This window comes from Capsicum annuum, chromosome 11, assembly GCF_002878395.1.
Source record: "Capsicum annuum cultivar UCD-10X-F1 chromosome 11, UCD10Xv1.1, whole genome shotgun sequence".
Taxonomy (NCBI): Eukaryota; Viridiplantae; Streptophyta; class Magnoliopsida; order Solanales; family Solanaceae; genus Capsicum; species Capsicum annuum.
In genome coordinates, this window is record NC_061121.1 from 228,182,181 (window position 1) to 228,206,321 (window position 24,141).

The 24,141-nt window shown below is 35.1% G+C and overlaps 1 protein-coding gene and 1 pseudogene across 1 annotated transcript; one reads left to right on the top strand and one right to left on the bottom strand.

Moving 5' to 3' along the window:
* Positions 1-2,508: 2,508 nt before the first annotated feature.
* Positions 2,509-4,808, bottom strand: LOC107846171 (annotated as a pseudogene).
* Positions 4,809-22,890: 18,082 nt separating this feature from the next.
* Positions 22,891-23,785, top strand: LOC107848372. Its single transcript, XM_016693132.2, has one exon. It carries the CDS (start codon positions 23,117-23,119, stop codon positions 23,690-23,692), a length of 576 nt encoding a protein of 191 aa, XP_016548618.1. The 5' UTR covers positions 22,891-23,116; the 3' UTR covers positions 23,693-23,785.
* Positions 23,786-24,141: the final 356 nt, after the last annotated feature.

The window sequence follows — 24,141 nt, forward strand, 5'->3', positions numbered from 1 at the left end:
CCGCTATCTATCTCACGACTCATTCTTATTGAGAAGCCTTTGAATCTTGATTTGCTTGATACTCTGTTACTGTATTCGTTTGTTGGTGAAGCTCCCTTTTAGAGGTGATGGGAGAGATGAATGGGGTAAGGAAGATGACTTGAAAATTTTTATTTAAAAATAATGTTTAAAATTATTTTTGATGTGAAAAGTGATCTGAAAAGTGACATGGAGCGAGTGGAGTACACTTCACTCATTGAACTTGGGCATGGGTGTCGCGGGGAGGTAATAGTTCCACCTTTTTATAGTTTAGGTGTGTAATAGGTCACTACTATAATTTAAGTGTGACCTAGACTTTTCGTATATAATTTGAGGTGGAAACGATGACTTTTCCCTTCTAACCAATATATACTAACACACATCCACCTCAAGTAGTGCATCAATGGTCATCAAATTCTGAGTTTGCCTCTGGACATAATACATATTTGGTCCTTTATGAGATTATTGAACTCTTTTTTTTCTCACCAGTCTTTGACATCGCTTAATTAAATTCAAATATGAACCGTAAAATTTCATACTGGGGTAAAACACTCCCTAACAAAGGCTAACCATACTCAGAGGGACTCTAATATAAGGATCAATCAAATATTGATTCAAGCAATTGTTATAATAACTTTATTGGGAGCGCTGCCACCTTAATGGGCCCTGCAATGCGCAATCTAGATTAGTCGGGACTCCAATACAGGCACCGGACACCGGATGGAAAATCAAAAAAAAAAAAATTGTTATAATACAAGAATTCATAATGATTATGTATATTAAAGAATCAATACATTAGCAAATGAAAATTGAAAGAAAAGAAAATTGTGGTATTAAATCTAGCTCTTGTAGTATTTAGTCACACATAAAAAACAAAAAAAACACTTAGTAATTTGTTGACCTCTTCCAATTAGTTCCTTCATTCTTGGAGACTAATACTGGCTGGTACCTAACCAAATTCATTGACAATGATGTTGGTACTTTAAGAATCTTGTCTTGTAACGACATGTCACGGCGGTCCACGGTGGTGTCACTTACCGGATATTCAAGAACACCTCCACGCACCGCCTTCTTCACCATAGCATCATCATGAGTAGTAGAAATATTGTTGTTATTGTTCATGTCTCCATTGATTTTTGGTGGTCTTGGATAGTAAAAATCAGTAGGGAAAAAGTAATATTGAAGCCCTGCCATTAATACTTGAAACTTTGCTCTAAAGTGTGTTGGTATAATTTTATTGTTGTTGGCCTTTTTGCTGTGTATTTATATAGAGAATAAAAAAGGGAAATCCAAAAAGAAATAGGAGAAGGAAAGTTCCGATTTATATAGGAAAATTAGCTACTTGTTCAACAAGTAGTTTCCTATTCAATTCATGTGTACCAACAAGTCTTCTAGAAAAAAAAAAGTTGAAAAAATTCCAACATAGGAAAATTAATGAGTATGAAATATGTCTTCTAGAGAAAAAGTTGCATAAAATATCATAGGAAAATATTAATGAGTTTAAAGGGGACCTATATATATTGCTCCAAGTGGGAAAACAAAATTGATTTTGGAAGTTTACATACTTGTTTTTACACTTTCGAAGAGTATTAAGTGTACGAATAAAATGAGAAAAATTTAATTAATTTTATCTTGATTAAATAAATGAGAAAGCAATTGGCGACATGTAATTTTATTAAGATGATCGACTAATATGAAACGGGGAATTATTTCTTTTTGGGCTAAAACGGTAATAATACTTTCAAAAAATAATTTTTTATATTCTGTTTCACATTCATATGACATTATATTAATGGTGAGCTCGAAAAGAGGATGTGTACATGACCAAAAGTATTGAGCTGAAGAAGGTCGGATGACAAGGGTTTATTTTATGCAGCCTAACTCGTGACATCGATCACATAATAACTTTAGTAGTTAAACCAAGACTCTCCTTCACAATGAAATGTATAAATAACCATTCTTAGAGCTAATAGTATAATTGTCACAATAATATAGAATACACTGTGTAACAGAAAGTATAATAGAGCCTATCTACTTTTGTATACAAAATCTTATATGCACCCTTACATCAAGTTGCTACCTACCAATTGTTGCACAAGAAAATCAATGAAAGCTAGTGCAAATACACGACGAGTCGATGACCATCCCACACAATCAACTTTTTTGAAACATTGCTTCTGTATATAATTGTGTAGGCATTGTATATAACCTGCATATTAGTCACCAAAAATGAGAAATCTTCGTATAGTGAATTCAATCAACAATCATTATCGGAATTCATCATTCATCACTCTCACTTTCAACGTTTACTGACTTTTTAACTGTTCTTTGTAGCCTCATCACGTGTAACTAAAGCATCTACTACTACATAAATCGGCCTATACAACATTTAATGACCTCCGAGTGTCCTTTTTCTATAGGTTCATTCGTTGCAATAAATGAATTAGAACGAATATAAGTACGTATATATGTTCACCTTCATAATGCATACAAGTAGCGAAGGAATTTGCCACCAATCGAACTTGGTTGAATTCATACTTCTGGGAGCGGAACAACTGCTTCGAATGCTTCCACAAGCATTGCCACTCTTTTTTTCCTAGCAAGAGTTAGTGTGGTGACCAAATTCTGCATTGCATAATCAAGCATCCATTTTTCTGCTTTTTTCCACTCATCTGTCATTTGATGCCACAAGTCCACTTTTTCTGGTTCTTGATTAGGTGTAGAAGGAAGAAGCTGAGGTGCCTGGGGGTTGAATTTTCCCCGCTCTTTCCAGTGCCTTGATCGATCTCTTGAGGAGGATCAGCTTCAGTTTTCTCCAGATATCGGACTTTTGTGTCTCAGGTTTGTTCGCGGTTAGTGGAAGTGCTGTCTCTTCTTTTGGGTCCTTCGTTTCTTGATCTAACATCTTTCCATCTTCATTCGTGTCAAGATTTTTCGAGCTTTCTGTAGAATTTGAGCTATTATTCACTTCACCTTCAGCCTCCGAGAGCTCCTAATCCGTGATTATGTCACTGGTGACTGACTGTGTATCTGATGAATCATCTTAAATTGGCATTGTAAGGATCTCGTTAACTGTCTCTCTTATGAGTTTGACAGCATCATCTCTACAGAAACTTCTCCCGTGTTGCCTTGGAATATGATCTTCACTGCTTGTCTCTGCATCATCCTTTGTCTCGGAGAAATCCTGGAGAGAGTTGAATGGTTTCCTTTCAGCCAGTGTACTGCTGTCTTCTACCTCATCGTCAGTTCCATCGAGTAGTTCATTTCCAACTTTTGATGCAACGTCTGATAGAACATGCTGTGATATCATGTTCCACATGCTGATGTAACTCCGTTTGTCCGCTTGCCCCTTGGATGCCCCATTGTCTTCTTTGGGATCAGACATTGATAGCAAGAGAGAAAATCCCCGACCACGTTTTGGTGTTGTCGCACATTCTTTTGCTGTCTCTTCCATAGCTACATTTTCTTGTGTTGCTGCATCATTGGCTGAAGTTGAACTCCGGATGCTCATTTCAGTGAGTGAGTTTTTTTCGCCATTTACAATTGAGCTCTGCGTTGTATTAGATGTTTCACGAGTAACGCCATCATGATTCTCAAGCTCCACATCTTATGCTCCATCAACTGCATCGGTTAAGCTTGAGATAGAAGAGGGTATTTCTTTCCTAGAATCATTTGAGCTATCTTCCTGATCTTCTTTCCGAGCTTTTCCTTCCACCCGAACCTTATCACTGAAGGCGCTTGTCACTTCATCCGACTTCTGCCTAAGTATTGACTGTTGATCATCATGATTCTTGTACATAGAGCAGTCATTTTCTTCACGCTTTCTGTCTATACCTGCAACAACTTTCTCTGCCTTACAAGGCACGAATTCGTTCTGCTTGCTTGCGATCTGCACATGTTCTTCACTGCTAGCTCTTCACTTAGGAAATGCGATCTGGCTAGTATCTCCTTGTGGTGGAACCACAGTTTTAAAGGCTTTTATAAGTAGTTCCACTTTCCTTTGCTGAGTCGGAGCAAGTTGACTTATCGCCTGCTGAAGTGCATAATCAAGCATCCATTCTTCTCCTCGTTTCCTCTCATCAGCTGTTTGAGTTCTTAAATTCACCTTTTCTGCTTTCGGATCAGGATTCAACTGCAAATAGCGCGGCTTCCTCGGATTGATCTTTCTGACCTTTTCCAATTCCTTGAACCGTTGAAGGAGTATCCATTTTTTGAGATTGCTCCAGTGTTTTGGTGCTCTCTTGTCGGATTTGGATTCCACTTCTTTTGGTGTTATCTCCTGTTTTGAGCCGCCAATGTCTTCTGTATTCAGAGTTTCTGACTTGGATCCTGCATCCGCCTCCTTATTCTTGACGTCTGAAAAGTTCAGAAACATTCTTAAAGTGAGAAAATACACGCATTCTTAATAAACAAATGAAAGACAGATAGAGGTACTATGTTATACCTCAGGTGTGACTTATTTCGAAAGATTCTTGGTCTACACTGGACTCACTTGTAACTGATTGGTTATCAGATTGAACTTCGGGAAGAAAAATTTTCTCGATTGCTTCTCGTACTAGCTTGATAGTGAAAAGCTTCCTCAGTTCAATTTCTCTTGACTTTCTGCATCCTCATTTGCAGGTATCGTTTTCTCTTTCAGCAAAATCTGAACCCGAGTCGGAACCTTCTGCTGAAGGTGATTTGTTGGCACCATCCTGTTGATTTTCTTCATCGTTAGCGCCAGTGGACGGCTTGTTCTCACTTACTGCAGATGCATCCAAGAACATATGCCTACGAATCAGACTCCACATGCTCAGATATTTCTTCTTGGTATAAAATCAGATAAAGAGAGAGAGTCGAAAGATGATCTTTATTCTTTCAGCATCCGGACTTCAAATACAATAAATAACAACCACCTACAGCTAAACTTAAGGAATAGATATACAACAATAGACTCCTACAATAGGAGGAGTCTTCTACAAATACAAACAGACAGTAACTATACAGTAAATTATTCAAATACTAATAATATAAAATAGTTATGCTTAATACACCCCCTCAAGTTAGGTGTGGTGCAACAACGTCTAACTTGGAACGACACCTTGCAAAGGCTGGTTCTGGCAATGGCTTGGTAAGTGTATCAGCAAGTTGATCACAAGCATGAGTGTGTTTGACAAGAACCTGACGCGCTTGAACTTGGTTCCTAACAAAACAAAAGTCGACAGCAATATGTTTCATACGGCTACGGAACACTAGATTATGACAGAGATAAATGACAACGACATTGTCACAGAAGATTGTGGGTGTATTTGGAATGGTGATACACAATTCATTGAGCAAGTTGCGCATCCATGTGAGTTCTGCAAGAGCATTTGCAACTGATTTGTACTCTGCTTCAATGGATGAGCGAGCTACAACTTGTTGCTTTTTTGACGACCAACTGATAGGATTGCGCACAAAGAAAAGAACATAGCCTGATGTGGATACTCTGTCATTCGGGTCTCCCGCCCAATCAGCATCAGCATACATGTAAAGATTGCAGTCCGAGTCACAGCGAATATGAAGACCTGAAGTTGCCATGGATTTGAGATACCATAGTATCCTTTTAACCGCCTTCCAGTGTTCATCAGTAGGATCATGCATAAACTGTGACAGTTGTTGACAGCATAAGAAATGTCAGGCCGTGTAAATGATAAATATTGCAACTTACCAAGTGTGCACCTGTAGAGTGTAGCATTTGCAAGTGGAGAATTATCAGCTGCCCGAGGTGGTTTACCAGAGCACATTGGTGTCGAAACTCCTTTACAATTTTGCATATCCAATTCAGACAAAATGTCAAGAATGTATTTCGACTTAGAGAGAATAAGACCATCTGGCACTCTTTTTACTTCCACACCCAAGAAGTAGTTTAAATTGCCAAGATCCTTTAGAGGAAAACGAGAACCTAAGGAATCAATAACATGTTTAATCAAGCTGGGATGACTTCCCGTGATCAAAATGTCATCAACATTAATGAGCACATAAACAGTAGCAGCAAGATTCTTCAAAATGAACAAAGAGGTGTCGGATTCAGATTTAATAAATCCCATTTTCTATAGATGACTATGCAGTGCAGTATACCAAACCCGAGGGGCCTGTTTAAGACCATAAATGGCTTTTTTTAATCTACAAACATGAGAAGGAAATTGTGAATTGATAAATCCCTGAGGTTGAGACATAAAAACCTCTTCAGTTAAGTGGCCCTGTAGGAAAGCATTGTTGACGTCGAGTTGATGAATCGACCAATTGTGCTGCACTGCTATAGATAACACAAGTCGCACTGTTGTTGGCTTGATAACTGGACTGAAGGTTTCATGAAAATCCAAGCCAGGGCGTTGTGTGAACCCCTTTTGCAACAATGCGATCTTTGTATCGATCTATAGAACCGTCCTCTTTTCTTTTAATGTGATACAACCATTTGTAGTTCATAACATTCTTCTTTGAGTCTCGTGGTACCAATTCCCAAGTCTGATTCTTCATTAAAGCATCATATTCTGCTTGCATAGCTTGTCTCCACTCTTTGTGGATGTTGGCTTGTTTGAAGGTTGTTGGTGTAGTAGTGAAGTGAGTTAGAAAACTAAATTGTCATTTGAGCTTGGTAATATTATTCTAGGACCTAGTGGTCATTTGGTTTACTACAGCCTATGGAATTGGCATGTGGGGTTGTTCGGGGCTGGGACTTCCGCTGCCAGGAAGTAAAGAAGTTGTCAATGGTGAATTAGTGGTTGGAGATAGAGTATTCAAGATTTGTTGTGGAGTGTTAGTGTTATATTTACGCCCTTGGTATGTTATCAAAGGTGCAGGTTGTGTGTTTGAGATTTTGTCATGCTGGGAAGAAGTAGAAGAAAGTGTAGAATTACCTGGAATAGCTGCAGTGGCTGTTGGTACTTGGCCAGAATTGAAGGAGCCAGTATTTGTGATGGGGGTATATCAGTAGAGGGTGTTAGAATGGTAGCTGACTTCAGCGTTTCCTCTTTGGAGTTAACGTCTTCCCAGGTTAATCGAGAAAAGTTTTTCCTTATATGTAGAAGCATTGTTTTAAAAGGAAAATTTTTTCATAAAAAAAAACATCACGACTGATGAATATTTTCGACTGCACTGGATCAAAGTAGAGGTGTGCATGATGGCTCTGAGAAACGCCTAAATACAAACAAGGGGTGGACTTAGGCTCCAACTTATTTTTGGTGTAGGGTTTAAGCCATGGATAACAAAGAATTTTTGGTAAGGTGATTCGTTATTTAAGATGGGTGTGGGTAGTCGATTAATGAGACAAATAGCATGATGGCAGGCAAAAGACCATAGTTCTGGTGGTAGGGATGCTTCATAGAGAAGGGTTTTGGCTGTTTCAACAATATGACGATGATGACGTTCAGCTATGGCAATGCGTTGTGGCGTGTAGGGAGGTGAAACTAAATGTTCAATGTCATTCTGTTGAAGATACGACTGAAGACTTTTGTATTCACCTCCTCTATCCGAACAAAGAGATTTAATTTTTGTTTTGAAAAAATTCTCTACTAAAGGATGAAAATTTTGGAACAAAGAGGCGACTTCACTTTTATTTTTAATTGTATACAACCAGGTATACTTGGTGTAGTGATCAACAAAAATACAGAAATATAACTTTTTGTCTAGTGATAAAATGGGCGATGGTCCCATAAATCGCTAAAGATAACCTGAAGAGGATCATTACTGGATAAAGTGAGTCATTGAAATGAAAAACGGTGTGCTTTATTAGAGGAACAAGCATTACAAAATTCATTTTTTTCTTTAGTAGCAACAGGTAAAGAAAACTTCTTCAAAATAAAATTTAAAATCGTCGAATGAGGATGACCCAAACGACAATGCCATAGCTGGAAAGGAACTTTTGTGGATGCAAGATTGATGGATATTGGTGGTCTGGGTGGATGCTGTGGCCACTCATAGAGTCCATTCTTATTTCGGCCTTGTACCAGTGGCTTTTGAGTATACAGGTCCTTCACAAGAAAAGTAAAAGGAAAAAATTCAACAGATGTTAGATTGTCTTGACAAAATTTAGCTACAGAAATAAGATTTTTTTTAATTGATGGAGCACATAGAGTGTTAGAAAGCCTGAAAGCAGTGTTAGATGCTTGTATCTAAGTTGAACCAGTATAAGTAATAGAAATGGTTTTACCATCACCAGTGGATATTCCCTCATTGCTTGTATACTCTTCAAGATTGTGAGGGTCAGCCGTGACATGATGACTCGCACTAGAATCCAAAATCCAAGAGCTTTCTGCTGACTGCAAACTAGAGGTAAAGTTGGCCTTAGCTTCAAAATGATTGTGAGATTTGGAGCGACATACATCTGCAGTGTGACCAAATTTTTGGCACAATTAGCATCGAACAGATTGTCTTGAATTTGATCTCCATTTTTGCTGATTGTTGGAGATGGATTGTGGAGGAGCAGATTGGTTCCACTGTTGATTGTTGAAGCTGAATTGTCGAGGAGCATATTAGTTCCACTGTTGATTGTTGAAGCGACAATTATTCCTATTAGATTGGTGTGGCATGGTTGTCTTCTGTGCTACAGCAGCTGTGCTAGTGGAGGATGACTTCTCGAGATCTTGGTGCTTAAGGAAAAGCTCATCATCTGTGAGCTAGTGAAACAATTCTTCAAAACTCAACGAAGAGTTTCTTGCTCTTATAGCGGCAGAGATTTCATGATACTCCTGGCCCAGGCTGCTTATAATCTTGACAATAAATTCATCATCTGTTACTGGTGATCCAGCAACTTTGAGAGCATCAGAAAGAGATCGAACCTCTTGTAAGTATTCTGCAACAGATTTAGAGGCTTTGTTGATATTTTGCAATTGGTCACGCAAGCTAAAAATTTGAGTGTGGCTCTTATTTGCGTAAGCCGTGTGAAGAAGTTCCTAGGCTGTCTTAGCAGATGGAGCTGTGGCAATAGTAGGCGCAATGGTGGGATCAACAGATATCATCATTGCTTGCTGGATCAGTTGGTCCTGAGAGAACCAGATTTGATAGCTGGGATTTGGCATCGTAAGGTTATCTAGAGTAACAGTCATTGGTGGTGTCAATTTTGATCCATCAAGATGTCCCATGATGGCCATTGAGTAGCATCACAAGTTGTGCTTTCCAAGTCGAGAAGTTGAGATTACCTTGCAATTTGATAGGTAATTGAGATGCGGGATTGAATTGTACCATATGAACAATAGGTGAAGCAGCAGAAGCACTATTGTTGGTAGCAGTAGCATCACCAGAGTTAGTAATAACTGGGGGGATTGTTTCTTGAGGTGCAGCCATAGATGAGGAGAGAAAGAGGATCAAACTCCTAAGAGGCTAGAGGCGCTGATACCATATAAAATCAAATAAAGAGAGATAGTCGAAAGATTATCTTTATTCCTTCAGCACTCGGACTTTAAATACAATAAATAACAACCACCTACAGCTAGTCTTAAGGAACAAACATACAACAATAGACTCCTACAGTAGGAGGAGTCTTCTACAAATACAAACAGACAGTAACTATACAGTAAATTATTCAAATACTGATAATATAAAATAATTATGCTTGATACTTGAGTTCAACAACTTCGATTGGTGGGCAATTCTTGGATTCAGAATCGATAACTTGAGCTGATGTGTTATCAAGGTCCTCGTTCGAATCAGCTTTGACATCCTTCGCCTACATATCGATAGCTGAAACAGAAGAGATTTCATTGCTACATTTCGCTCCATACAAAATGTCAAATTGTTGAAAGTTAGGTTTTCTTTCAGTAAGGAGGTTGTGATTTCCAACCATCTTTTTGCTTGCTTGATATATATGAAGAGCATGAATGGTCAGAATAATATTATTGATATACTATGCTAAGAATAATGTATTATTTTCTTTAATAACTCATACCAATCAACCTCTAAATTATCAAAATGGGTTGTGGTGTAGTAGCAGGACTGCTTTATGCTTAACCAGAAATTTCAAGTTCGAGCCCCAGATATGAAGAAAATCCTATTGGGAGCGCCACTCCTCTAATGCTCCTTGATGTACGACCTTAAACTGCAAGTCCAAAATGCTCCCTTAAACTGCAAGTCAAAAATTCTCCTTGCTGTACGAGCTTAAACTGCAAGTCAAAAATGCTCCTCAATGCACGAGCCTAAACTCCAAGCAAAAATGCTCCTCGATGCACGAGCCTAAACTGCAAGTCAAGACGCTTCTCGATGTACGAGCCTAAACTGTAAGTCAAAACATTTCTTAAGGCACGAGCTTAAACTGCATATCACTCCTGGCCCGCATGAGTCTAAACTATGAACGGCTCTAAAAAAAAGGAAGGAAAAGTATGAAGCTTGAATGCATATTTGGAGTCCTTTGAAGATGCCGTCTTAAAGCAAAAGGATTCTTCATTATCTATCAAGCAATAAAGTCTTCTCGACAAGAAAAAGACTTGTGTTACTTTGAATATTGCTCTAGTATGGCCTTCAACATATTGCGGAAGTGATGCGGCCTAAAACTTAAAGTAGATGATGAAATTCATGAAGTATCCAAAATCTGAGGAAAAATAGAATATCACAAGATTTAGGCTGCAACTTTAGAAAAGTACCTGAGAAAATATAAAGGTTATATCTTGATGAATTTCACGCTTAATGTAGATCTATGAGTCTACTTTCCAATGCAAAAAAATAGAACCTGATTCCGCTACTTCCACGTCAAGTATGGAATTTATCGTGACGCTGTGCAAAGCTGAAATAACCAGCTAACCAAGATTAGAAGGCTATTTTTGGAGCAATATCTGGGATGATTCAGATGCAATCTAATTGTGGTTTTCGCGCGAGACGTAACTCTGCGAATCTACTTTCCAATGCAAAAAATGAAATCTGATTCCAATACTTCCACGTCAAGATATGGAATTTAGCCTGACGCTGCGCAAAGCTAAAATAACCAGCAAACCAAGATTAGAAGGCTATTTTTGGAGAAATATCTGGGATGATTCGGATGCAATCTGATTGCGATTCCTGCATAAGACGTAGCTCATGAGTCTAGTTTCTAACGCAAAAAAAATGTCTCCTAATTTCGATACTCCTGCATCAAAATATAGAATTTATCGTGATGCTGCGCAAAACTGATAAAATAGGACATTGAATTCCATTTCTTATGAATCAAACAACTCATATTTTTATTCTCCCATCGGAGAATAAATATTTTTATGGATGTGTGCCTCACCAAAGTTAGAGAAAGCTACTCCTTGTGTTAATATCAAGCTGGATGGCACCACGTACGTGCTCCTTGAAAAGAATGGGATGCTCTCACTCGAAGCCACTTTATCGTCGAGCCCCACGGATGAGATGCACCATATGCTTGATTTGCAATGATGGACTGCAGACACTCAGAACTTCATCATCACAAGGTCGCAAGAATGACACCAAGTACATGCTTACTGAAGCTAAAATGGAAAACTTTCAGCGCCGTCAAGGATAAAACAAGATCATTCCAAGTCACTTTCTTATCAAGCAGTAAGGAAGTAGTGCACTAAATGGTTCAACATCAATCATGTCGACTTTTTTGGTTTGACATCAAGACCATTTGCATAAACCTGCACAAAAACAATACAGATGTAACACTTCTACAGTGTTGACCGGATGAAGCTTCTTAGTTCTATGAGGATTGATGCCAACTACATGAAACTTCAATCTGGCAATAAAGGTCGGTACCAAATACACGATACTTCAATTTGACATGATCAACATTGGGAGAAACAAATACCTTTGAAATCACGAGAATGAAAACACAGTCATGAGTACTTCAAGTCTCACTGGCAAGTTTCGGCAAGCCTACACGCCGACCATCCTTGAAGTAGGGGGCATCTGTAGACACATAAAATTTATTAGATCAAATTCAAATAAAAATTAAATTTGATCCACATTTTATTGGGTTTAAACTTATTTTGGGCTTAAAAAAAATAATAAGCCTATTGTATTCCTCATCAAGGTCCATCTCACCTTGAAACCCAAACTCATTGAAATGAGTCCGACCACGAGGACGGACAAGAATGAGTGCGTATTGAATCTTTCCAAGGAAGTGCACAAGTGAAGTGTGAAAGAGGGCCTAAATGCACTAAAAACAATCCCTAAGTTACACTTGATGAGCACCTCACCCTTGAGGAGTATTGTGGTCATTTTGTATTCTATTTTGTAATACAACATATGTAGAACCTATTAGGGGTTTTAGCCTTAGATGTGTATTGATATTGAAAGTTGTAAGAAGAACATTTCTCTCTTGTAAGAAAGGCCTATGGCAGAAACATTGTAACTAGGATTTTCAACTTGAGTGTGGAATCATTCGTGTTGGATTCATGCTTGGAACGTTGGGTGCTAGAGGAGATTGAGGTCTCTCTTATGCTCACCGAAGAGATAGGTATTTTTAGTGTGTAGTGTTAAAGGTCCAAGAGTGGAATAGGTTCTTAGGTTCTTAAGATTATACCTTCACTTTGTCTATCTATCTATCCTTACATACATTTCTTGGACTCTTTGTTGTTGTTCTAGTCAAAACCGTGTGTTGATGTTTCCATTGTGTTATTGTTCATATTGTTCTTCATCTTTTTATCTTGATACTCTCTTTGTTATTTTGTAGTGTTTTTTTTGGTGTCACATACACCATTGTTATCTCGTAGTATTGTTGTTGTAGTGAATTCGAGAGTGGTCTCCAAAAAGGTCCTTGGATCCTTAAGATTAGTGGACTGATTTGGAGTGTGTTTTCGTGCTTCCGTTATCTTTCTCGTATAATTTGTTATCAAAGCATGGGTTGATCTTGTTCCTACAATATCAATCTTGGGCTTGCTTTTTAGAAAATTAAAAAAAAAAATTGTCGTTGAAAAATTGAAAATTCCAGAAAAAAAAGAGCAATCTGTCCATTTAGTGTTCTTGTCCAAAAATTATGTTTTTGTTGTGTATTTTCCAATATTTTTACTTGTCTTTGTTGTCTCTAAGTGTTAATTTTATTCCTCACTAACACGTTGAGTCTATATCTTAGATTTGAGCTTGAAATATTGATGTTGTTAATGTGAACAAAGTGTGGCCGACTGTTGTTGGTATTGTTGTTGCGGGTTCAAGACTTAAATGTGTGATGTGTTTTTGGTTCAAGTTTTGAACGTGTATTGTGGAGATTGTGTTGTGGAATTTAAACTTGGAAAGTTGTTGTTGTTGTTTGGGAGGTCCAACTTGAACCTTAGAACTTCAAGACTCAAAGTTTGTGTTCTGGTGTTCTTGGTGTTCTTCACCATCTCCATATATTGTTGATGAAAAAAGTGGTTGTTGATCTAAGAAGTTGAAGAAAAAGAGTGTGTATTGTGTTAGTCTTGCAAGACATAGATCCAATTTTCAAGGTATAGTACTTGTGGTTCAAAGACTTTTCCTACACACTAAGGACTTTACATCACTTCTCAACCACTTTCCCATGAAACAAGGGTCCATGTTTTAAGGAAAAGTACTACAAAGGTCAAGTCTTGAAATGTGAAACTTGAAAAAAGGCTCCAAGACTTATTCTTCCCTCCTTAAAATAAATTTCATCAATTCAAATTAAAATTGGTCAAGACTTGGACTTTGGAAAACAAAAATTGTAGAAACCGCAACTAATACGTGGCTTCCACATCATCAAGTTACTGCTCACGCATCAAATTTTGGCTCAAAGTTTAGATTTTTTTAGTTTCTTTTTATTGTTTCATAGTTTTGTTTGTTGGTTCCAATACTAATTGGCAAACTAATACTCATCTACTAGATTGTTAGTTAGTCTTTGTGTTCGTTCATTCGTGTTTAGCGTTTGTTGTGTGCTTTTTTTTTTCTCTTTTGTGAATTCGTTGTGTCTTGTTGGTTCAAGTCCATAAATAATTTTTCTTTTAAGTCAACTCAAACGAAAATCTATTCCGAACAAAGATGGACTCATCCCTCAATCACTCACGAAGTACAATCCGACTTTCAACACTTGTGAAACCAAGTGTGAGGTAAAATCGAGAGTGAGGGTGTGGTGAGGCATTTTGAATTAACAAGTTTGTTTTGTTGTTTTTTGTCGTCCTTTGCTTTAGGTACCATGGCTGCCACTAATATCGATGCCACATTTGATCGCATCAATGATGATATTAAAGAAATGAAATGGCACGTGGAAAGGCTACACCAATTGTTACCTAAACTTATCCCATAAAATTCAACTTTCCTTGTCCAAACACCTTTTGCCGAGAGCTTCCCGAAGGAAGAGGTGGGCTGCCCTGACCCACACTAAGGTAAAGAGGAGATTGAAATATCTTTGGTACTTGATAGTGAACTTATAGAGAGTGAAGCACTTGCTAGTTCCAAATCTGTCCGTGAGATAGATCATGCTCTCTTTAGGTTTAATGTTTTGTTTGAAGATGATATAAATACTCCTAATGAACCTAGTGGTGAAAATTACGGTATAGCTTGCCTTAAAGGCTATAGCCGATATGCTAACCCACTATGGTATGACAATATTCCTCTTAAAGATGGAAATCTCTTCTTGGAAGATGATAGTACTCTTATGGGCAAGGAGTGTGTAGTCTCGGAAATGAGTACTCTTGGTAGCACTCTTGGTGTTCATGATGATCAATTTACTCTTAAATGTAGTTCACTACTTGAGCATGTGAATGAAGTGCTTAAAAATTTGCTAGTTAGTGATGGTGTCTATAGAATTGATCTTGATAATGCGCATGACTCTTTGAACATCTTGTGTGGTAAAAGTATTGCGATTAGTTTTGTTCATAGAGATCACGTGTATGAAAATATTTTTGTGTGTTAATGTGGGAGTGACATTCTAGGGGAAGGAACGGCTAGCCTCGGCTTAGGCCCTTGGTTAATTATTCCATTTGATCCCGATACCATCTTAGGGTGGGAAAGGACTACTCTCGGCCTATTTTTCTTTTGTCTTGATGCTTGTCCGAGCCACTTCCTTTGTAGCAATTGTACTAATCTTTTCATGATTAAAACAAAGGACCCATGGTTATACTTCAAATTTGTCCCGCCTCGGCATAGCATGTTGATGTATTATTTTTGCTAACCCTAACCCCTCATATCATGAGGATATGTGCTTGTTGTCTTCTCTTGATTTGCAAGGTACGGAGTCGAGGTTGAATCCTTTTCAAAAAGGGGAGGATGATACGAGTATGACCATGAGGATGGACGAGAATGAGTGCATATTGAATCTGTCCAAGGAAGTGCACAAGTGAAGTGTGAAAGAGGGCCTAAATGCACTAAAAACAGCCCCTAAGTTACACTTGATGGGCACCTTACCGTTGAGGGGTATTGTAGTCATTTTGTATTCTATTTTGTAATACACTATATATAGAACCTCTTAGGGTTTTTAATCTTAGATGTTTATTGATATTAAAAGTTGTAGGAAGAACATTTATCTCTTGTAAGAAAGGCCGATGGCCGAAACATTGTAACTAGGATTTCCACCTTGAGTGTGGAATCATTCACGTTGGATTCATGCTTGGAACGTTGGGTGATAGAGAAGGTTGAGGTCTCTCTTGTGCTCACCGAAGAGATAGGCATTTTTAGTGTATAGTGTTAAAGGTCCAAGAGTGGAATAGGCTTCTGGGTTCTTAAGATTATACCTTCACTTTGTCTATCTATCTATCTTTACGTACATTTCTTGGACTCTTTGTTGTTTTTCTAGTCAAAACCATGTGTTGTTGTTTCCATTGTGCTATTGTTCATCTTGTTCTTCATCTTGTTATCTTGATACTCTCTTTGTTAGTTTGTGGTGGTTGTTTTGGTGTCAAATACACCATTGTTATCTCGTATTATTGTTGTTGTAGTGAATCCGAGAGTGGTCTCCAAAAAAGTCCTTGGATCCTTAAGATTAGTGGACTGATTTGGAGTGTGTTTTCGTGCTTCCGTTGTCTTTCTCGTATCACTCATCAAGTGATGTGGCATCCCAGTCAAATTCAAGACCAATGAAACGCTGCCACATGTACAAATACCTTTGAAATCATGAGAATGAAAACACATTCAAGAGTACTTCAAGTCTCGCCACCAAGTTTCGGCAAGTCTACACGTCGACCAACATTAAAGTAAGAGGCATCTGTAGACACATAAAATTTATTGGATCAAATTCATATAAAATTTAAATTTGATCCATATTTTATTGGGTTTAAACTTATTTTGAGCTTAAAAAAATAATAAGCTTATTGTATTCCTCATCAAGGTCCATCTCACCTTGAAGCCCAAACTCATCAAGTGACGTGGCATCCCAGTCAAATCCAAGATCAATGAGACGCCAAGTGACAAAGTGACATGTTTCGACTAATCACAAGCAACAAGGCCTACCACCTACAACTATAAATAGGGGAGTAACATAACATTCTAGGGGGAAGAAAAGAAAAAGGAGGAAATTCTGCAAGCATTGGAGGAAGCTTTTGCATTGAGTACACAACTCTTCAATGAATTGACTAACGGAGTTCTGCCCGGAGATCAACTCGACAAGACGAAGTGCTGTCAGACAATTCCTGGAGATCCCAACACATTTCTAGGAGGCTCAAATCATCCTACATTCAAGAATCACGCCGCAAAGGCCCTCGAATCACGAAAAAAACTTAGGAGAGAAGAATCGAGAGAATAACGAAATTGTAACCGCAAAATTCATTTATATAAAATTATTCTTTTTATTTTATTTTATTTTTGCTTGTAGTTAATTTTCAGCGTTAACGAAAATTTGTTGTGAACAAATAGTATCGACTAATGCTGAAATTTGTTGTGCTAACATTATTTTTTTATTGACTTTTGGGTTTGATGTATTATAACTGCTCGTGATATCTATCATACGTTGCTGTTTATGTGTTTCGATTATTGCACTATTTGCTTTCTAGTAACTAGTTGCTAAACTTTCTTCACCATTTTTCTCTGCTTTGTACCTGAATTTTCTACACTTAAGCCGAGGATATTTCGGAAATAACCTCTCTACCTCGCCGAGGTAGTGATAAAGTCTGCGTATAGTTTACCCTCTACAGACCTCACTTATGAGATTTTACTATGTATTATGTATGTTGTTGTTGTTGTTGGTTTGTTGTATTAAAAGAATAAGGTGTATTAGAATAAGAGCAATGTATAAAAATAAGTACTTAATAAGATGTATAATACAACAATTACATGTATTATTTCTCTTATAGGTTGATTGATGACAAATGAACTGTATCAATTAACATTGGCACAACTTGTGCTGTCTTTGTCTTCTGTGGGCTGTGTAGACTCTAGTCCTTTCCACTAACCTTCTCGTCAGGGTCAGTGTATTGGATTAACATCCTACCTTTTAACGAATAGTTATTTAAACCATTTTGGTGGAGACAATATTGTGAAGCTCCTCAGAATATGTAATAACTAGATAGCAACGAGGTTTGCCTCATACATTTTTTGATCTGATACAAGGAATATGTTGCCGTAAAGATATGAGAGTATTACCTTGTGTATAAAGAATGACTCAAGAGAAGAGATCCCTGCATAATCATCTCATGTAATAATAGCAATATCCTCGACATAAACAACCAGAAGAATAAATCCAACTGTTTGACTGTCTATAGCGAACCAGGCACGAGGACTCCGTTTCAGGTCATTCAGGACTAAATAGGTATGCACACTTCTACAGTTCTATTCAGGGTGCCCTGCCTACTTCAAGTGCCACCCATATGGCCTTAGACCCTACTTTGTGGAATTACATTGGATATGTTGTTGTTGCTCCTCTATTGCTTAGACTATAAATAGTTGCGAGTATAGATCAAATTTTGATGAATATCGATTTTGAATACCTGACTCTTTAATGAACTTTAAAAGTTAAAATCACTTTTCAAAGATTTTTCACACTTTAATATAATAATGTAAACATAAACCTATCCTTTAGTGTAAACACATATATATTTTACCACTATAAGCTTCAAGTTGTTGATGGATCGTCACTTTTGTGTTTGTTATGCGGTGTCTGGTTTGATGTATTGAAAACAATATGTATTGTTATATTTTAAAAAGAATATTACTACATTTGTTTACAAAAATACCCTTGACATACAATAACTTTGTATATTTACTTCACAAAGCTTTATTATTATTTTTTTAAAAGAAATAAAAATCAACAATATAACAATAGTAATAACTTACTTTGGAATTTTAAGATTTAATCATTCACTTGCAAGAATTTTTTTGATCAACTTTTCTTTGTTTGTTCATCATTTGTTTATTGTTCGCACTTCCTTGTGTTCTTAAGTCGGAGGGGGGTATGTGTAACTTTTGAATGAGAAAATTGAATCGTTGTTAACATAAAATTATATTTTGTAAAGTGTTAAATCTAAGCAAAAAAATTATTTTTATTTGTGATATATTCAATTAACAAAATTAAAGCTTTATGCACCATACAATTTGTTTTTGGATTTTGGCCAATAATTATTTCTTAAGTTAATGGAGTAGTTTTTTTATGATTAAAATTATTTGGAGGGATATTATCATCTTTAAAATTGAAAAGAAATAACTCACATTGAATAAATTAAAAAAAAAAATATTTAAAAGAATTTGAGGACATTTGTGTCTTTATTCATATCTATCCATGGATTACTAATCCCAACAAAATTGAATGTATTAGTTATACACCCTATAATACCCTATAATACATTGCTCCTTATTTGGTACTAAACATTGTATTAATTTATCTCATATTTTAATACATGAATTAGAAAAATAATCCCCCTAACCAAACGGCTCCTTAATATCTTCTCAATTTCAGTCGGCTACAACTAAATTTCTCTTATTTTCTTGAGAACAATATTCAAATTTGATCCTAATAAAACCTCTTAGAAGGAGAGAGAAACTTAAAGTACAAGACCAAGTTAATTTCTTGGTTCTTAATTCGAATAAAAGTTTTGCATATCAAGATTCAACACTTAACAATAAGGTTATTTCGAATTCAACAAATAAGTTTAATTGAAATTCAACTACAACACTAACGAATAGTATACCAAATTATTATTAAATAACGTAATCAAAACTAAGTCACAATTCATCAAAGAAGAAAAATAGAAAGAAAGAAATAAACCTTTGAATTTTTGGCTGCATCATTTAGTGGCAACATGCTTATTTTGTCTAATTTTTTGATCCAAAATTTTGAACTGAAAAAGAAATATGATAAATCATCAAAAGAGAAGAATCATGATATTACAGAAAGATTATAATGAAAACAAGAAAAGTAAAAGCAAAGAACAAATATTTCAAGTTTTGATCCAAAATATCACTTAAATAGAATTATAAAAAAAAATCACATAAAATTCTAATTGATTTAAAATTGATAAATATTATTAAAAAAATTTGTATATTTTAGGACTTCTTTGAACCTTCTCTATTTTCTTTCAATTAGTTGGAAAGTTTCATATAAAAAATTTTAATACCATACATGGCTAGTCGTTGTTTTCCTTTTTCTAAAATTTTTGTTTACCTAAAATACTTAGAGATAATTAATTGGTTAGTTACTAATAATAAGAAAAATATTAATACAATATTAATTATGCCAATTTTTAATTTTTAGACCTTCAGATAAAATCTGTTTTATATGAAAAAGGTATCCAACCAATTTTTATTCCTATTTTAGAGGGAATTTTTTTTTAAAGTGGAAAAGTTTCATATAATTTTTCTTAATACCATACGTATGTTAAACTAAATCCTTTTATATGAAAAAAGGTTTCCAACATAGTCCTATTTTTTGGGAAATTATTTGTTGTATGTTGCACCTAAAATTTATTTTTTATATTTAATATCAAGAATAAATTAAAAGACTACTTTATATATTGAATAGTCTTTTAATAAAGGGTGAAAAGTTTAAATAATATTTATAAGACTATTCACACTTTTAATATAGTATGATTTTTGTTCCTTATTTTTTAAAAATTTGGGAAAGGTTTCTTTTTGGGAAAACTTTTTTATTCCTTATTTTTTAAAATTTGGGAAAAGTTTCTTTTTGGGAAAACTTTATTTGTATATTTTTATTCATTTTATTTGTTTGGTTATTTTGGATATTTTTATTCATTTTTTTTTATTTGGGGTTTATGAGGTGTCCTTTTGTAATTGGGAGTGATTAGTTTTTGTAAATGGTGGAAAAAGATTTCTAATTTTATGAGAAAAGGTTTTTTGGTTTTTGTAATTTAATATTATTAAAATAATAAAAGAAAGGTGAAAAAACGATTTTGTCTAAAGTAAAGACTTTCAATGAAGGGCAAAAAGTTCAAATATTATTTCTAAGGCCTTCACACTTGATGATTTTGTCTAAAGTAAAGACTTTTAATGAATGGTAAAAAGTTCAAATATTATTTCTAAGGCCTTCAAACTTTTAATAGATTATAGATATAGATATAGATTATATATATATATATATATATATATATATATATATAGGTGAATTGCAAGGTGAAGGTTCATTTCATAGTTTAAGTGCTTGTTTTTTTGGATCCGGTTTTAACTTTCTATAGCTATAATCGTCAATCAAACCCTGTACTTGTGTCTATCTTTTATCTTTTCTTTATAGTTCTTAGATTAGAGTTTCTTTCTCATATTGTGCATGTTGAAGTAAGAATATATATAAGTATACATCGAAGGATGTTATAACAAAACGTATATTTTTTTTTTTGCTGATATAACTACTCTATTGTCGACTTGTAATAAATATAAATGCCTGAGAAGATAATATATTAGATCAAATGATAATGTTGTGTAGTGATTTTGGTTTTAGAACAGTCAATGTTTGTGTATTTTGCTTTGTAGGCTGAGAAGACTAAAGCCAAGGTACCCACATTAAAGCCCTGATTAATCTAAATAGCATATAGTTCGGTCGCACTCTCAACGGGATTTTCTTCATCACCCTTTCGAGAAATTAGTTGCAATGATTTCTAACTCTTTCATTAGGTGAATTTTGTGATGACCTTCACTTACATTCAAAATTTTAGCAAAATGATTGTGCTAATTAATCCAACTTGTTGTAAATTTACTACAAGTTTGATGATATATATTCAGTCTTCTAATTAGATTCATTTCAATCCTTTATACTGGCTATTTTGGTTTAAAGAGTTGTGGAAACTAATTGGTTGTTTGATGTAATGTAAAAGATATAATAGTTTCGGGATAAGTTTGTTTGGAGATATTAGTTAGTTTGAAAATTATTTATTCCGCTATTTATATCATAGTGACAGAATAAATTATTCCATATACCTGATGGAATAATTAATATCAGCTAATTCTGATATTAATTATTGAGAGATTACTTGTTTCCAACCAAATGACTCTTAATAGCTGTTAAGCAGGGAAACAACATTTCAGTTATATAGTTGAAATATTATTAGAATAGCTATAATCTTATTACATTTTGAGTTGTTTTTAAACATAAATTATACTCTCTCTGTTGAATTTACTCGGCATAAATTGAAATGACACACATATTAAGAAAAAAAATTAATAATGTGATATCATAATACCCTTATTAAATGATATTTACATTATGTGCTAAAATTAATTTGGAGAAAATATAATTAATATTAAGGGTAAAATAGGTAAAAATAAATTATCTTTTCTTGATATGTAAGAAATTAAAAGTAGAAATACAATTAGAAAATTCGTGATAAATAAAAGTGATCAAAAGGAGTACTACTTATGAGATTTTATCAAATTCAGAGATGAAACTCTTTTCTTATAAATACTTGTTTTGTGTTGTGATTTTATTTCTAAATAAGTTTATATTTAAACCTTCAAGAATATTTTACTCATAATTTTTATAATATGTCATTAAAATTAAATATAATAATTAACGTCAACTTAAAAAAAAACTAATTAAAACTAAATTGATAGAGTTACTTTTAATTTCTTAGAAATAATTAATTTATTAAAAAATATATCCAAATAAAAAAACAGTTTATTTAAGAACTATAAAGTTGCACTACTCTGTCCATCCAAATATGTTCTCAACTTCACAATTACAATGTCCCACCTTGGTCATGTGCCTACCTTACCTCCACTATTTCATACTTCCTTCGTTATAAAATAGCTTATAGTTGTTGCTTTGATTTTTTTCTAAAAAAAAATTATTAAGGATTTATTTTATCAAATTAATATTTATGTTATAAAAAATATAAATATGAGTTTATGCACTTTATTTTCTAAAATTTAATTTTAAGAAAAAAGTTTATAGCAAAACACTCCTTTATCTTTACAACACGCAAAATTCTTTACTCGTCTGTTCTTAATATGAAATTTCATATTTGAGTTTTGAATATAAATTTGCCTTTGGTAGGGAGAGCAGTTTATCTTCATAGTAAGGCTTCTTGATATGAATATAAATTAGTCGAACCTCAACATAAAAAAGTTTACAGCCAAATACTCCTTTACAACACGCAAACTTCTTTACTCTTCTATCTTTAACTTGAAGTCTCGGTATTTGAGCTTTGAGCATGAATTTGCCTTCAGAATGGAGAGTGATTTATCTTCATAACTTGAAGTCTCGTATTTGAGCTTTGAGTATAAATTTACCTTTAGAAGGTAGAGCGATTTATCTTCATAATAAGACTTCTCAATATGAATTTAAATTAGTCAAATTCGAACGTAAATAAATACTTTGTCCATTCCATAACAAGTGAATTATTGGAGTATTTTTTAGTGTTCAAAATGATTGAATTGTTCACAATTCAAGATAAATATTGAATTTTTTTTTCAAATTTCTCCTCAATTAATTAAAATTTTGGTGAGTTCCTGAGACTTTATGGAGTAGCAACTTAGCATGTGTGTAAAGGGTAAAGATGGAAAAAAATAAATTTATCTTTACTTTTTTATAATTCACTTATTGTGAAAGGGGAGTAATAAATAAATAAATTTCCAATCATTTAAAACACGCAGAAAATATGGGATAATTTTGAATATATACCAAACTTCTGACATTACTCCTAACTTTTCTGCTGCCATTAGGACCACAATCCAGAACAAAAATGTAATTTCACATTCTCCATGTCCATTTCAACTCCTTTTCTCCTCAAATTCCCAATCAAAATTCACCATTTTTTTCAATTCAGTCCAACTTTTTCAGTCCAAAATGAGTAAAGGAGGAAGAAAAACAACTTCTGGAGGACTAAGATGGAGCTGGACCTCCGCCTTAGTAGGCGCAGCTACCGCGGCGGCCGCGGTAGCTGCACTCTCCTCGAAGCCAAGAGATCCAGATTTCCATCTCATCTCCATCGACCTGACATCTTTCAAGCTAAAATTCCCATCGGTGGACGCGGAGTTGATCCTAACCGTCCACGTGACGAATCCAAACGTGACCTCAATCACCTACTCGTCGACGGAGATGTCGATCTTCTACTCGGGCGAACACTTGGGTTCCGCCCGAGTAAAAGCGGGATCGCAGAAGCCGCGATCCTGCCAAGTCCTCCGGTTACCCGCTCGGTTAAACGGAGGACAACTTGCGCAACGCGGGAAACAGTTCGTTGCCGATGTTGCGAAGAGGGAAATGGTACTGGATGCTACTGTGGATATTGAAGGATTTGCTAGGGTATTATGGTGGGACCACAAGTTTCGTGTGCACGTGGATAGTCACGTGACTGTTGATCCGGTTTTTCTTGATGTTATTGATCAGGAAAATAAATCGGCTTTGGAGGTCTTCGTTAGATGACGGTTCGGTTCGGTTTAATTTGTAGTATTGTTATTGTTGTTATTAATGTATTTCATGTTAAGTGGTTAATGAATTATTTAAGTTTTATCGTTACTCATTGCAATTCACTTGATTATAACTTTTTTTTTTTTTCGTTCTCTCTCAATGATTTGGATTAGTGATGGATTAAAGATATTTAGTAAAGAGATTAAAAAAATTAAAAGGAATTTAATATATTTATTAATACCACAAATGGGGTCCGGGGACACATGATTTTATAATTATATAGTAAATACAAATTTTTACTTTTGAGAGTGGTATGGACTATGTACATTCGACTCTCCCATGACTCCACTTTGTGAGAATGTATTTCACGTTGTATGAATTGTTGTATGTACCGAAAATGTTGAAATAGGCAGTGGCTTGGTTAAGGGTATTCATCGGAGCCGTAACGAAAGCGAGTCATAGGG